Source organism: Perkinsus marinus (assembly GCF_000006405.1).
Source record: "Perkinsus marinus ATCC 50983 genomic scaffold scf_1104296929318, whole genome shotgun sequence".
NCBI lineage: Eukaryota > Perkinsozoa > Perkinsida > Perkinsidae > Perkinsus > Perkinsus marinus.
In genome coordinates, this window is record NW_003216498.1 from 988,768 (window position 1) to 1,003,788 (window position 15,021).

The window sequence follows — 15,021 nt, forward strand, 5'->3', positions numbered from 1 at the left end:
CCTCATCTCAGCAGAGGTGGTACGGTAGGCATTGGATCCTACCAAAGACCATCATAAAGATAGCAACATGAAAATCCATTCTCCACAAACTTCCGAATCGATATTCTTCCTACCAGTGTATTCCTGTATTTCTCCAAGAGGGAACGACTTTTTCGGGAACAGTTTTTCTATCTGAACCGTCGGCGGGGAGGTCTGGGCCGTCGTGATCTGACGATACCCAATTGATAAACGTTAGCGTATGAATTTGAAATTAAAACCTCTTTCCAGTCTCCCAGGCACCTAAGAGCCGAGTTGTCCTGGGCTGGGAGGACGTGCGTAGGGAGCTTCTTAGCACCATGGCCTGTATATAATCAATGATAGGAAGAGCCTCTACCCCTTCCCCGGCTCCTACCACGCTTCTTGTTGCGCTTCTTCTTGTTGGCAGCTCCCTCGCCCTCCTCAGCTCCATTAACAGGAGAGTTCTGCTCCCCCTCAGGTGTGGTCGTCCCCTCCTGTTTGTGCTCCTCGGCGACTGCCGCCTTATTCTTGTTCTTCTTGTTCCTCCTCTTCTTGGATGCAGTGATTGGCTCAACTGGTGCCCCCTCTACTGGAAGGGCATCCTCTTCTTCAGCGTTAGCTGGCATGTGTAGGTTGAATCAACTAGGAAAACCACGTCACTCCACCAACGATGTCATCGTCTACTCTGTTGACCAAAAGGGCCCTTTTTGGCAACGTAGACATGTTGATCGAAATAAGTCGCACAATTAGTGAGTAGTCGAACGGGAGGCCGGTTCGAACCCTGGTCACGTCATTTTAACGGCATCTTATTGTCAACACATCTTGTTAAGGTTGCGCCCCTGCCGCAGACTCCTATAGAGAATCCTCGTCGGAGGCAATCTTAGCGCAGTTATCGCTGTGCAGTTTTGGTGGCCTCATTCATTCACTCATGGGCCTCCTTCGAAGTGAAGCGATGAGTATGCTACGATAACCGCAAGGGTTATTCAGGGATGTCATTCAAGGTTACTTTCATCAACCGATATTTGCCTGGAGACAGTGGTGAGATATGACGCTCACTGTATCTCTACTTTTTCTGACTAGTTGATTAACAATGTTAGTACGCGTCAATGGAGAATTCAGGTGACAATGTTGATTTACTATTTTTCTCACCAACCCACAACTTGTTCAACCCAAGACCGCCCGAAGCCAACAGCAAATAGTTAATGACACCTCAAGAGATTATCCATGGGAACCCAACCCAGATTTACTCGATCGTATGCTCCCAGCGTAAACGCTCAATAAGCCGCATCTCAACCACGTTCGTGAAGATACCCTGTTTGGCGTACCACACCGAGGCGAAATCCTCCGCAGTAACAGTTAATGAGCCTCTCGGAAACTTGCTGGGGAGGAACTCAGTCGCGAGCATTTGTGAGCAATCAGCTCTCAACTCCGGCTTCTGCACGAGCATACGCTCTTTCACAAGTAACAGCAGCTGTTTGCTATAAATCCAGGGGGCCGTCCCCGGCCTTCTTTTTGGTCCTTCGAGTAAGTTCACGGACTTGTTTTGATATGCTAAAAGTACTCTCGAGTTGAAGGGTCGCTCAAGGTAGCCACACTCCCACAAAACACAGCCCAGGGACCAGACATCACAGGCTGGTGTGATATATCTACATCCATGCTGTGATCGATCACATCCCAACGACCCTACCCGTATCTTATGACTTCCGGAGCTGCTGTCCACAACGTGCCAACAAGACGATCTGAGAGTAGTCGTTGGGCTTCGAAAGGTAACAAGAGGCTACCTGTCGATTTTAGAGCTTCCCCTAGCGCGGGGACGGTACGGCTAGAGCCGAAGTCACATAGTTTCCATGACCCGCTGGCCGAATGGTAGAGTAAATTGTCGAGTTTCACATCACAGTGAACCTGTCCATTCGTCTGAAGGAAGCCTGCAAAGGAAAGGACTCACAACCATATTGGCATGAAGATACTCCAGAGCTCTGCACGCATGCGCAAAGATACGCAACATCTCTTCGGAATGGAGTCGCACCCACCAAGACTGGCCCTACGACGACCGACCAAGTCTAACAGACTCACCAGCGCGACCACGTACCTTCATTTTCCCATCCACTGCAGAGTTAACGCTATTGCGAAGGGACTCGTCTCTACTCAGACGATCTGAAACTGCGTTGATTACACAGATGAAATCATCGAGGCAGAAGTCGCATCTAAGGAGGAGGCTGGAATTCGGACAAGCCTGACCCAAACATTACCTTTCCATGACTATACCCAACTCCTGCTGCGACGGTGACAGGAACCAGTCAAAGGCTCCGACCTAAGACGGTATGAAAAAATATCAACGCCAACAACAATTTCCTACCAAATTGATAACACTAGATCCACCATCATCATTGCCATCCTCCTGTCCCTTGATCAGTCCAAAGAGCACGGCCAGCTGCCCAGCACAATTCACAGCGACGCCGAAGCCCGGGTTGGTACCTCCTGCCTTGCGTGCCGTCGTACCGCAGCCGACCGCAGTTTGACCATCTTTATACACAATGGCTGAGTCGTGTCAGCACGGAAAGCAGCGCTATACACCTGTGGAAAATCCTTTCCCTTTCGACGCCTCTTAATGCTGCTGCCTACATCCCCCTCTGAACCCTGAGCCACCAATTGAAGTAAGTCATAGCCACAAGATCGTGATGTGTAGATGTCGCTTCCACTGCGGTATCGACCAAACTCGGCCACCAGGGAACTCGGGTGATCGGGTGGTCGAGCTGCTGGCCCTAGCCGAGCCGCGCTATGGGTAGAGCGTAGACTACCAAGGGCCGCCCTTCGGACAGGGGACATGCTCTGACTCTTCGACCGGCATCCTCCGTGGTAAGAAAGGGATCTGAACCACTCACCATCACGCGTCGAGAGACCAATCGAACCAGGACCTTTTCAGACCCCTTCTAATTGGTTCCTCACTCACGTTGGGATGAGGCATGGGTATTCGCCAACAATGATACCATCCTGTCGCGAATAGTGTGGCGCGTGGTAATTGACCAACACAACATCGTCAACACACCAATGCTTCATTACTACGGTCATCGTACATGCTATCAGCTACTACCACTCAGTGGACTGGCCAAATTCGGTCCTGTCTCTACACTAGTGATGTTGGGCGAGAGCAGTCTGCCGTAGGACTTCGGGCTCCTCCCTCTACTGCTATTCAGAGAGGACGTGAAAGGCCCTTCACGGGACATCACTGAACCTGACAGAGACCTCTTCAAGGTACTGGGCTAATGACTCGACTACTCCTCATAGCAGCAGCACAAGCCATCGATGGGTATCTGGGACAGGAACGTGAGGCCCTCAGCCATACCGTAACTTTTCCAACTACTTCTCCATCCTCTGTCGTATGAGATGCTGTTGTTTCTCAAGTTGAGTTCTCACATTGTGATAACGCTGTAACAGACGCTCCAGCTCTGTGCGTCGTGCTGACTTCTGCTCCTAACACACCTATCATCTCCTACCGCGCGCCACGAAATTCCCGGACCTCCCTCCCGGACTGGATCCTCTTTACCAGCCCAGCCGCCTCAAGCTGCTGCTTGTACGTATACTGGTCGAGGAGGCCTATGACCAGACTTAGAATTTACGCTCACTTTTCTCAGCTAAGCACAGATTATAGATCTCCACATGCGGATTCGGGTAGAAGTGCACAGAAACCAACAAGAATTTCCTAATTACCACCAACACGGAGTTGACCACGTGCGTATTTTCCGACAATGCCTATGATGGTCAAGCACCATCCCGTCGCTGACCATCCTACTCCGAATTTTCTTGTCCCTTTTCGTTTTCCAAGCCTCATGCTCCTTCAGCTCAAGCAGATCAGCCTGTTCTTTCGACCGAGCCGCGTCCGCGTATTGCTTCTGCCTCCCTAGAGTTTCCTGATGGCCCATCATAGCAGGTCCCCGATTGACGACTGACCTACTTGTACTCTCCTCAAGTTCAACAGTTGCCTGCTCCATCGTGGCGCCTTAGGCTGCACCTCCCGGTTCAACTTGTCTCTATAACTATCCATAACACGATCCTTCCAATTCCGCACTGATCAAGACAGCCTACGCCAAGTGGTCCTGCATCTGTCTTTCGGCCAATTGTTGTTGCAGCGATTGAGAATGTTGTTCGAATTCCATCATGGTCTTATCCCAGATCTCGTTGAACTCCTAACCAGTCCTGATTCGCTCTCCAGTGCCCCTGGTCATCCCCTCACCTGAAGCTCATTCATATGTGCCTCTTCTACGCTGAGCCGCTCAGCCAGTTGCTGAGTGCGGAGTTCCTAAGCCGGCCGTCACTACTGCGGGCTCAACAGAGCCGACCGAGTCACCTCCCTTGCCCTTCCCTTCTCAGTTTCCCTCAATTGTTCAAGTCGTTTTCGTGTTGCCTCCGCTTCGCTGTAGCGACTGGTCTTTTCACATTCAATTTGATGACGCTGTAGGACGCCTATGAGATCTTCCAAGGCGGCGGCATCTAGCTCCTCCACGGGTCCATCGGGGATGTCATGGAGGGTTGACATACCACAAGGAGGTAATCAGGAGATACTAGTGTACACTTGCCTGGCCCTGCCGAGTCGGTCTAAGCTGACGATGAGAGTATCGTATCTTACCCTCACAGGACACAGTTGCTCTGAACGGGATCCGGTACCATCTAACGCTGCTATAAAGTTAGAATAAAAGCCCGGACGTTCAGGTGATAGCAAGCTTCACTGATTCTTGAAAATGCTTGAAATATAGCGCGCGCCCAAGTGATCGATTTGCTCCCCGATAGCTATTACCCATCATTTCCATCTCGGCTTCATACACCGACCATGGGAATCAGCAGGGATAGTCGTCACAAGCACAGGTAAAATATCGATGAACACTCTCACTCGTAGCCGTTGTCGTAGTAGTATGGTCGGTTGCTATTTTGTGGAATGATCTCAGTCTACTGTGGCGCTTCTGAGTCCCAATCAATAGCCGTAGACTCGCCCAACGATTGGTCTTTGATGTTATCCTTTTCCTCTTTTGCAGAGCTACCGGAGGCGTCCGCGCCATCCACCAGAAGAAGCGCCAGTTCGAGCTCGGCCGCCCTGCTGCTATGACCAAGCTTGGCAACAGGCGTGTCCGCGTCGTCAGATGCCGCGGTGGCAACCTCAAGTTCCGGTAGGACCACCAGGTTGGTTTGATGTCTTTTATTCGTCCTTTCAGTGCCCTCCGTTTGGATACCGGTAACTACTCTTGGGGTTCCGAGGGTGTCTCTCGTAAGACTCGTATCTTGAACACTGTCTACAACGCTTCCAACAACGAGTTGGTCCGTACTAACACTTTGGTCAAGAACACCATCGTCCAGATTGATGCCGCTCCCTTCAAGCAGTGGTACGAGCAGCACTTCGGCATCGAGCTCAGTAATACATTACTCTTCTGGTGAAGCGGTTAGTATTCGTGCTGTTCATTTTTAGGCAAGAAGGGTGCTGCGGAGGTTGAGACTACCGGTAAGTCCAACTCCGTCGTTGCCAAGCTGAAGGCTCGCCGTGCCGATCGCTACTTGGACCCCGCTGTTGAGGAGCAGTTCGCCGCTGGCCGTCTCTTGGCTTGCATCTCGAGCCGTCCTGGTCAGTCTGGCCGTGCCGACGGTTACATCCTTGAGGGAGAGGAGCTTGCTTTCTACATGAGGAAGCTCGAGAAGAAGGGCAAGAAGTAAATCTCCTCACCAGCTCGGGTGTTCCCTCACTTGACGAATATCTTCAAAGCCGTTCCGATGGATGTACAACGTTGTATTTGGTTCAGTTTTAATTAGCAGTACCACTCCAACCCGAACTCAGCATCAATTCCTCAGTGGCACCTTGGACATGCCAGTCTGTGGCATTTGGTTAGTCTTTATCATGCGGTATAGAACGGAGTGGTTGACGCATCCCTGGGGCCCGAAGGCTGCTGAAGGATCAGTAAGTTCAAAGTCCGACGATTGATTCAACTACCTTTCTAACAGGGAGTGTTGCAGCATAAGGTGGTTTGGTGCCGCCTCCCGTCGCAGATAATGGTCCGTTTTTCTTCTGGAACTGGAAAACGTCTCGAGAAGTCTACCATAGGAGCTCCATTAGCGTCTGGTGTTAGCCATCCTTCACTTTGTTGGCTCCTCGGGGGTTTCGACAGAACTTAGGAATTCTCGCCTGCTGTTCACTGAAAGCTGAAAGCCTATCGATGAATTTGAAACTATTCAGGTCATATGTGGAGATTATTTTCATTTCATAATCGCACCAATCGATTACCATCTTGACCAGTGCAACTAACTCATATAGGGCTTACGTATTCCCTATAGATTTCGTGCTGGAAGTCTTTGCCAGAGCTTCGTGCTCTTGCAGGGTATATCGTGCTCCACCGCGGGAACGTGTCCAGCATATTCCGAGGGGAGAGTAGCCTCGGACGGCCACTTCCCTAAGGTTGACCATATCGTGATAGTTGGTGCCGTACCTGCTCGGTTCACGCTGCTGATGATTCCTAAGCTACGAGATGTTTTTCGCCGTGTCTCGAGAAGTTTGATGTCGGTGTCATTGGCTGGATAGGTCCGTCGGGTCGTGGGGTCCCGTCTGGTATAGGTCGGTCTGAGGTGAGCTCGCATATGAAGGCTCTTGAAGGCTAAGATTTTCCCTACTAATCTCACCGCTAGGCCCGAAGAGCTCCGTCGGTGATGCGAGTTGAATTGAAACTCCGAATCTTTACCCGATATACCTTCACCCAACACTATGCGACTCGAATTCACGAATGACAGCGCGAGCGCTCAGCATGCTCCTGAGCAGACATGGTTTGCTGATCGATGATCGATCACCTAACTTGTAGAATAAAAGTCGGCATCAGTTCGATGATGGAACAGCTGGCAACGTCCGCTTTCTCTAGTAGTACGCAACTACATAGCAGGACTTAGAGCATGATTACTTCGAGGTAGGTATAGTTCATTTGCACGAAGGGCTGCCGGAAAGGGGCTGAACTGAAAGTCAAATCCAACCTCGCACGATTTGCACCGATGCGCAGTAGCCAGTACTGAAAAAAGTATGCAGTAGCTTTTCCTTATTTTTTCCACGTTTTTGACAAGCCTCCCACGGGCGGAAAGTTTGAGATCTTCCTTTCCCCGTTTCTACCACCCTGCCACCTCTTGTTGCCAACAAGATACCAGATGATCGCCACATTACTTTACCGTGGAGCATCTTCATCCCGTGGATGGAGAGCTCCCGATTCTCACGAAGATCTGAGGTTGATTTTTAGGGCATCAATATCCTTGAACGAGGACATCTCACAGCGCCTTGTAGCGAAGTAGATATGATCAAGCTGAAAGGGCGCGCCCGGATTTGAACCGAGGACCTGCTGATCTGCAGTCAGCCGCTCTACCACTGAGCTACGCACCCTGTGGTAGATCGTTCGCTCTCTGTCGCTCGGAGACTTCGTACCAAAGCGCGAGATCACCGACTATGTTTGCGGTGATCATCCTATTGGCTCCCCCCATTTCTCCACGCGCTTGACCACTCATGCGTAAATACCGTTTCGTCTGCTGCTTTATGAGAATTTTTTCGACTGATCTTGTGGTTAATTCTCGTTTGTGTTTTCCAGGTTCTCTGTATCATCTTCAACAGTGCGAGTCCTCTCCTCTAGGACAAGTTCGAGGCTCTGGGATCGACGAGGACTTGACATGACTCTTCCCGCTCCGACTTGCATCTAGCACAGTTACTGTGCCACAGAAGACCCGTCAAGCGGCTCGGCCGAGCATACGTAGGACACAGACTCACCTTACTCCTAGTAGTTCCGCCTTCATTCCCTTCTCGGCGAGAAGTTCTCGCCCATTCTCCGAAGTATTCACAAAAGCTGCGCATCATGTATCGCCCACTCACTGTCGGCTCCCATATCTTTAGTCAACCCTTTTGCGAAACGTCTCCATACTTTAATAACACAGCACAACGGCAATCAACAGAACCATCATGGGACTGTGAAACTGTTCATACTTCGAATCTTGATGACTGTCTGCAGAAATGATCTACGATGGTACAGGTGAGCCTATATATATCGTATCGATCTCTCTTCAAGCCGCGGCCACCAGATTCGGCAGATGACTTGAACGATGGTATTTCACGCAGTTGTCTGCAAACTTGCTTGTCTCGGTCTGGGCAGAGATGGTTGACCCACCTCGTGGATATAAGGAGGCGGAATCCGTCGACATTATCTCATCACTGATACTTGTGACTGACCTCCTCATGTCTATCGATCCCCTTCTGAAAATGATTACTATTGTCACCCTGTAACAAACCCAAGAAAAAGCGCTACTATCGTGGTTCGTCAGTAGCCTACAGGAAACGTCCTCAAATGATTGGTTCAATATTAACTTCTTGAATAATACAGCTTGAATGGTACAGTTAGAAACTTCACAAATCACTGGCTACTGTCATTCTTATCGAAAAGCTTTGTGCTCGCAGCTGGATAGAACCATTAGGTTGGTGAATGCCTTTATCAGGACTCAAAATCGATCAAGCGATAGATGATTAATAATCAGGCTTAACGTCGTCTTCATCATACTCATCTCTGCCGTTGATCCCTTCTTCATCATCAAACTCTTCGCTGCCTCCACAAGGAATCCCTCGTAGCCATGGATGCTTCAGCATCTGCTCAGCTGTTGCTCTCTTACTCGGATCCATATCTGTTCACAATCCTCAATGCCATCAGTACCGAGAGCAAACCCACTCAGCATAGGAAGCAGGAAGTCGGTAAGCTCCGTCGCATCCTTACGGCTTAGATTATACTTCTGCAGAAGCACATCGTGAAGACCTAAATCAAACCACAAATGGATATTCAAGATAGGAAACACTGAGAGTACCCACCAATAGGAGGAGAACCTCAGAAGTAAAGACAGAGTCGGATATGAAGCAAGTCATCACTATGTAACTCCGACACACTGTAACTCGCGACTACTCATGCTATCTTTGCTGACCTATCCGACGGCACGTCATCCCTGAGACTCACCCCAATGCCTAAGATTCTTGATGTGCCTCAGCTGACCCCTCCGGTTGAAGAAAGTCTTGCTATGTCGTCCCTGTGATGCCAACCTATGTGGTATTGACCCCAACAGCTCCATGCACAGTGCTAGATGGTCCTCATCTCGTGGGTAGTCCCTACAGACACATAACAGTCGAGCCAGATGTGGCAAGATACACTACTCAGTGGCCTTGGGGTCGAACAAGTAGTCGCCCGTCACTAGTTCGAATATCATGCACGCAAAGGACCATATGTCAGCACTACTATCATAGCCGGCACCAACGATAACCTGAACGAATCGAAATCACCAGTGATAGCAAAAGGCTGGGGCTCACTTCAGGGGAGCGGTATTGGCGTGTTTGAATATCGCTAGAAAAATGTTTATGAGTCCAACATGCATTACCAAGATCTGCTATCTTGAATCTGAGGGTCACGCAAATACCCATTTCTGCCATAACCCCGCCCAGCTTCGCTCCGCTCAGCCTTACGTCCCTTATTACGCGACACTGTCGTGGTCGAATATGTCCAGACCAAGCACCTCCGCCTCCGATACAAGCTCAAATGCATACCGCTTATGCATAGTATCAACAACAGTAGGAGGAGGAAGCGGTAAAGACGACGAGTCAGGAGCTAATCAGCATAGACTATCACTAGAAACACCACCGCAATGTCTCACTATGGGATGCAATCAAGTCAGTCTCCCCTTCACCCTCTCCTTTCTGGGAGTTCTGCTGCCGTCTCGTAACACTGCTAGCGGCTGTACTCGTAGCTCCCGTGCTACCTAATCCCGATGAAAGATGCCTGCTGATTCCCACACTCGTAACATCACCATCTATACAGTACAGCACAAAACACACAGCGACGGCTGAGCCGCTCTCACTTGACGTATATATAACTTGGAATATAAATAATTTGAGAATTGCTCAAAAATCATGCCCTTCTTATGCTACAACAAAAGGGCATTTTTGATAGAAAATTTAACGCTCTCGAAACGACACGTATCAAGAGACCAAGATCTGCTAGTCTATCTCAGTACGAACACAAACAGGATTATATGATTCAATTACTACTACAGATTCCCTCCGCTGGAGTCTTCTGATGACGATGGTGCTCCATATCACTAATATTGGCGTTGTGCAAGTGATGGTAAGGGATGCGATGCAAACGCTCATTCTGCATCTCAGGGTAGGTCGTCAAAAGGGAAGGATCCGACCTGATCAAAATCCATCATTCTGACTTCGAAACGACCCCTGTGTAGGAAAATATGCACATAGTCAACTATATGTTGGTGGAATTTAGGAGAATTCGTATTGGTCTCTGTACATTTCTACCCGAATTCGTACGTAATCCCTCATAATTAGTGAGGAAACTCCTAAACTCAGTCCTTACATGTTTCGTTTGATCGATGACCTGACGTAAGGCGGGAACCGCGCACATCTACTTGCCGCGGACCCCTCAGCACTACAGCTATCAGAGCCTGGCACCGATGACGACACCGTAGGGGCGGCTGTGGATGGTACCTTAGGAAGGCCATCAGAGCTGCGAACACTCTCATCTGGGTTAATACATCACATGAACTACCTCCTGTTGCTTAGCAGCTTCAGCTGCCGCCCGACGCTTCTCCCTTTGCCTCCTCCGCTTGAGCCTGTTCTTCTGCGTCTTCGTCAATGGGCGATTCTGTTTACCTGCGTTATTCACATTCGAATGATCATCGACAAACCAATACGGTCACAACTGCACCGAATGGAATGACCACCATCGAAAACTGTCACTAAAAACCGCAACTATTACAAAAAGATTAAAGAAAGCCCCAACTCCACCGACTACCACTACTACTACCGTCAACACCATTGGGACGCTCCTCAACATCGCTGGGAGAACAATCGGCAACCGCAATGTACCGATCATGAGGAGTGCTCTCCTGTGGACTTCCATTTCCGCTGTCTGACCATTGTACTATCCATATGCTCATCACTTATGATTCGACACTACCCTGATGGTTTTCATCCTCATCTCGCGATAGGAACTGCCCAGCTATCAATGGTACGCCGTGCTTGTCGACAGGGACACTCCTCGGACAACACACCAACACCTACAGTGACGATAACATCACTGATAACTCAATATAGCATTGTTGTGAGCAGCGTGGAAAAATATGCACATGCTCAACTACATGCGAAAATTCTGAGAAAATTTTGGGAAATTCGTATCGACTCCTGTACACTTATGCGCAAATTCTATAATTTGTGAGGAAGCTCCTGAGCTCAGGTGAGGAAACCAAACATGTATTTCAAGACCCGATTCGAGCGTGCATAAGCGACGAGTAGACTGCATATCAAGATACTACGTCACTTGTCTATTGCACGGCATCAGAGCCACTGGCATCCCTGTTGCTCACATTTTCGGGTTTAAGATCAGTATGAATTATGTTGCACACTCGATGGAGGTAATCGAGACCAATGAGAGTATGAGAGGCCACCTGAGAAGAGTTACGCAAGGAGTGGTATGCACGCATGTACAAGAACACCAATACTTTCCGGAGGATATCCAGAGGGACTCCCTTGAAATCGAACTTCTTGATCAGTGCTAGTACCTAATCGGAAACATTCAACCATGATCGGTACGCGTGCCTACGTTAGGGCCCATGGGTTCGAAAACCATGCATACGTGGCGCCCATTGGGGCCGTTGGTGGTGAATGAATCGACTAGGGAGACAACCTAGAAGCAATGCTCACTAACCCGCGGAGGTTCGATCCCCACAACCCGCATTTGTCACCCCGTTGAAGCTCTCCCTCAGGCCTCCTCCAGCCTTGAGCGGCAATAGATCTTTCCTAAGCTCTCTGCTGCCCACCCAGCTTGGGGCAAATCTACGCACCAAATCGCCATAATTCACCTCTTCCTCACACCCGACTTACTTCCGTTTCTTCACCTCGTTGAGAATATTAATCTCATCATACGCTGCCTCCGTGTAGTGCGGAGCCGACTTTTGAATTTTCAACGCAACATAGCGCCTATAACCGCATATAATCAATCACCACCCCTCCTCACTCACACTTACTTCGGCGTTATCTTATTCGCCCAACTATCACCCGCGGCCCCTACTACTGACACTCCACCGTTTATCGAACAGCGCAGTATACCCTTTTTACCAGCGGTCTCCTTCTCTATCTTAGCAGTGTAGTCCAGATCCTCACATAACCATACCGTGCTGAAGTGGCCCCATCCCAACTTGGCCAACACTTTATAACGATCATTATAAACTTCCCTGACAACATCAACTGCCACGTCACTAAGAGATTTCATTGCTACTACCCTAAATGAACAGCGTGATAACCTCCCTTTTTATATCCCTCAGTGCCTTCATCATCAGACTCTGTATAATCATCGCCATCCGTACCACCACTGTAGAGCAACAACCATAAGCGGCAAAGAGTAATTACTCCACCGCCTACTACTGCGATCCTTCCCCCTCTTCCTCCTTCATCTCATCATCAGTCATATCGCTGTAGCTGCCACTCCCGGAGCTCGATGACGGGGCTGAGGACCGACTCCTTGGTGATAAATCCATCTCATCATCATAAGTATGCCTAACAAGGGTTATCGTTCCCCCACAATTCATAACAATTGAACCTTCCTACACACTAGAAGCAGCACCAACATCCTCATCGTCAAGGACATCATCACTCCCTGCTTCCTTCCGCGTGTCCTCCCCAGTCTATACGACCATCCTCAACACCATTGCTACTACCATGCACTACCTCGATAACTCCATCGATTTCCCCTGCCGAACCAACCGGTGCCTCTGCATCTCCTTCCCGAGCACACATCAACTGCACTGGCGGCCCAGAGTCATTCGTAGACATTTTAGAAACACTCGAACAACGAGATCAGACATCATCATCATTAGAATCGCGCGGTGAGGTAAACGACATTCCCATGCCCTGGTAGTACCAAACATATGTTCGTTTTCCTCAGCCGAGCCCAGGATTTTCCTCACTAGTTATATACAAATTCGGGTGGAAGCGTACAGAAACCAATGAGGATTTCCTAAATTCTCCCCAGAATTTCCACAAATGTCACGTATACATGCAGTTGACCATGTCAATATTTTCCTACACCGCCTGGTACTAACACTACACGGTACATCATTGACAAGCACATCGATGCATATTGGCAATAAGCAATCGGACAAGGATGCTGGCTACTCAGACTCTTCAGCGAGTCCTACGCTTTATTACCACCTCAACAAGGTGTGTTCCCAAATACATGCGCGACGGTAAAGGTTTACTTCATCACGCCACATAGAGGCGATACCATAGCCAAACCAATTTTCAGCCGGGATTTTCTTGTGGATCCTCAAGCGCTGACCCTGTACCAGTCGTTCCTGTACTTTATCTCGGATGCTGCTCACCCCAGGGAGCCACTTCAATGGCATCGTAACTCGGTTATCCGTCCAGCTCGTGCGAAGAGTTTACTTGTATGTACAGCACGGTGCAGTAGAGCTTAAACCACAATGGACTAACAGCAGGGATGAGACCATTGCCCTTGTATGAATGAGGATCTCACATTTGAGGCTCGGCTCGACATCGCCTAAGATATGTCGAGGAATGTTCCAATTAAGTCCGTGAAGAAAATTAACCTCAAAAAGTGTCTGCTGCATCCACCAACTTAGCGAAGCGTTAGTATTTGGGTGCTACTTGCGAGCATTCAAAGACAGAACTGCCATTTTTACGACGAGTACCACAAATGCAACGGTAAGAATCTGATCCAACACATGTTAGCTATTCTTGATGACCATAAATTTCTGAAAATTAGATCTACCCAGCAGTCAGGCAAGGACAGCCCAACTAGTAGAGCGATGTTCATCAGCGTTTGGAAGGTGAGTAAATGTATCATTCGATGAGCCGCTCGTAGCATCCACGAACTCCGCTTGGAGGATGATATTCTGAATCCCCTCTTCAAACGACCATTTCTACTTGAGAAGGGAGTGGGGGCATCAAAGTGCGCCGTAACACCTCGCGAAGACTTTTCTGCGTCTGCACTAGTCGATGACTGTGCTAGATTCATCGGTGAAACCTGAGGACTGTAAGTAAACAGGAGACTGCTTCAATGCTTAAGAACAGCTACAGCCACGAAACTTTCAAGTAGGATGGTCAGACCTCACATTCTCATTCGAGATTGATTGTTTGCAGGTCCAGTGGAATAGATCGACATCCATCGTTTCCAATACAGCGAATGCAGATGACGTGGGGGGGGGGGTGGCACCAGCAGCTGCCTGAGCGTGTTGTCACAAGGCAATGCACCCGAACGTATGAAACAATTGTAACAAGGGGGCGGGAGGTCACTGAGCATAAACGCGTTTTGTGGCTCTCAGTTTCAGTTTTTGGTTGATTAAAAACGCAACGAGTGAGTTGGCAATATGAGGCTGTTGATCGTGAGGAGATGCATTTCTAGTGAGTCACACGACATGGGATACATTGAACTCTAGAACAACATATGGCTTGCTCAGATTAATAGAGGATTTGCTCGATGATGTTCATAAGCCACCTGCCGGGATTGAACCGACGACCTTCTGCTTACGAAGCAGACGCTCTACCACTAAGCTAAGGTGGCTATGTCTATCATAGTCCTCGATTAGCTAGTGTGGTTTCGATTGAACTCTTCCACGCTAATTAACCAACTCGAAAGGGAGTACATTCCTTCTCAGTTTATGGTCCATATCTTACAAACTAGACGTGCGTTCACTTTACTGTAGCAGCACAAACACTATGAATTCTACCATCATCGCTTATAACATGCATTATGAATCGTGGCCATGGGGTTTTGGAAGAATCAAGACTCGGAATATTATCATCTACCATATACAATCATCGTCGTTACTCGTCCAGTTCTCAACTTTACTTCTGTCGGGGTGTCGAGTCGCAGCCTGACGCAAATCCACTCGACGCTATCGAGCGGTATTTGCAAGTATTGCACTACAAACGGCCTTCGCGGTGCTTGTCTTGTGTTGTCTTGA

General features: G+C 49.0%; 6 protein-coding genes and 2 non-coding genes across 8 annotated transcripts in view; 1 reads left to right on the plus strand and 7 right to left on the minus strand.

The window, feature by feature from the left end:
- Nucleotides 1–623, minus strand: part of Pmar_PMAR012640 (methionine aminopeptidase 2, putative) — a gene marked incomplete at its 5' end in the record, with an annotated part of 1,930 nt that extends 1,307 nt beyond the window's left edge. Inside the window, 3 exons of the mRNA XM_002787815.1 lie at nucleotides 114–207; nucleotides 258–340; nucleotides 392–623. Coding sequence (XP_002787861.1) covers nucleotides 114–207; nucleotides 258–340; nucleotides 392–623 — 409 coding nt within the window. The remainder of the gene's footprint in view (nucleotides 1–113; nucleotides 208–257; nucleotides 341–391) is intronic.
- Nucleotides 624–1,240: 617 nt separating this feature from the next.
- Nucleotides 1,241–1,402, minus strand: Pmar_PMAR012641 (hypothetical protein; the record flags this gene model as incomplete). The annotated part of the gene is made up of 1 exon (XM_002787816.1): nucleotides 1,241–1,402. One exon carries the CDS (start codon nucleotides 1,400–1,402, stop codon nucleotides 1,241–1,243), a length of 162 nt encoding a protein of 53 aa, XP_002787862.1.
- Nucleotides 1,403–1,680: 278 nt separating this feature from the next.
- On the minus strand, nucleotides 1,681–2,520 carry Pmar_PMAR012642 (hypothetical protein; the record flags this gene model as incomplete). The annotated part of the gene is made up of 6 exons (XM_002787817.1): nucleotides 1,681–1,736; nucleotides 1,779–1,911; nucleotides 2,087–2,201; nucleotides 2,247–2,308; nucleotides 2,354–2,428; nucleotides 2,473–2,520. The coding sequence occupies 6 exons, from the start codon at nucleotides 2,518–2,520 to the stop codon at nucleotides 1,681–1,683; spliced, it is 489 nt and encodes a 162-aa protein (XP_002787863.1).
- Nucleotides 2,521–3,354: 834 nt separating this feature from the next.
- Nucleotides 3,355–4,531, minus strand: Pmar_PMAR012643 (conserved hypothetical protein; the record flags this gene model as incomplete). The annotated part of the gene is made up of 7 exons (XM_002787818.1): nucleotides 3,355–3,468; nucleotides 3,542–3,591; nucleotides 3,788–3,905; nucleotides 3,950–4,031; nucleotides 4,081–4,181; nucleotides 4,229–4,294; nucleotides 4,343–4,531. The coding sequence occupies 7 exons, from the start codon at nucleotides 4,529–4,531 to the stop codon at nucleotides 3,355–3,357; spliced, it is 720 nt and encodes a 239-aa protein (XP_002787864.1).
- Nucleotides 4,532–4,814: 283 nt separating this feature from the next.
- Nucleotides 4,815–5,760, plus strand: Pmar_PMAR012644 (40S ribosomal protein S8, putative). Its single transcript, XM_002787819.1, has 4 exons — nucleotides 4,815–4,857; nucleotides 5,025–5,156; nucleotides 5,202–5,398; nucleotides 5,453–5,760. Exons 1-4 carry the CDS (start codon nucleotides 4,823–4,825, stop codon nucleotides 5,692–5,694), a joined length of 606 nt encoding a protein of 201 aa, XP_002787865.1. The 5' UTR covers nucleotides 4,815–4,822; the 3' UTR covers nucleotides 5,695–5,760.
- A 1,558-nt stretch (nucleotides 5,761–7,318) lies between these two features.
- On the minus strand, nucleotides 7,319–7,390 carry Pmar_PMAR012645. The gene has a single exon. It is a non-coding gene; the product is annotated as a tRNA-Cys (tRNA).
- A 1,125-nt stretch (nucleotides 7,391–8,515) lies between these two features.
- On the minus strand, nucleotides 8,516–12,868 carry Pmar_PMAR012646 (Serine/threonine-protein kinase SRPK1, putative; the record flags this gene model as incomplete). The annotated part of the gene is made up of 22 exons (XM_002787820.1): nucleotides 8,516–8,670; nucleotides 8,715–8,798; nucleotides 8,994–9,142; nucleotides 9,188–9,294; nucleotides 9,341–9,428; nucleotides 9,506–9,635; nucleotides 9,682–9,786; nucleotides 10,079–10,218; nucleotides 10,395–10,525; nucleotides 10,587–10,690; nucleotides 10,845–10,949; nucleotides 10,998–11,097; nucleotides 11,404–11,484; nucleotides 11,539–11,598; nucleotides 11,640–11,723; nucleotides 11,782–11,872; nucleotides 11,921–12,016; nucleotides 12,064–12,270; nucleotides 12,318–12,407; nucleotides 12,461–12,592; nucleotides 12,644–12,720; nucleotides 12,764–12,868. 22 exons carry the CDS (start codon nucleotides 12,866–12,868, stop codon nucleotides 8,516–8,518), a joined length of 2,421 nt encoding a protein of 806 aa, XP_002787866.1.
- Nucleotides 12,869–14,546: 1,678 nt separating this feature from the next.
- Nucleotides 14,547–14,618, minus strand: Pmar_PMAR012647. The gene has a single exon. It is a non-coding gene; the product is annotated as a tRNA-Thr (tRNA).
- Between the last annotated feature and the right edge of the window lie 403 nt (nucleotides 14,619–15,021).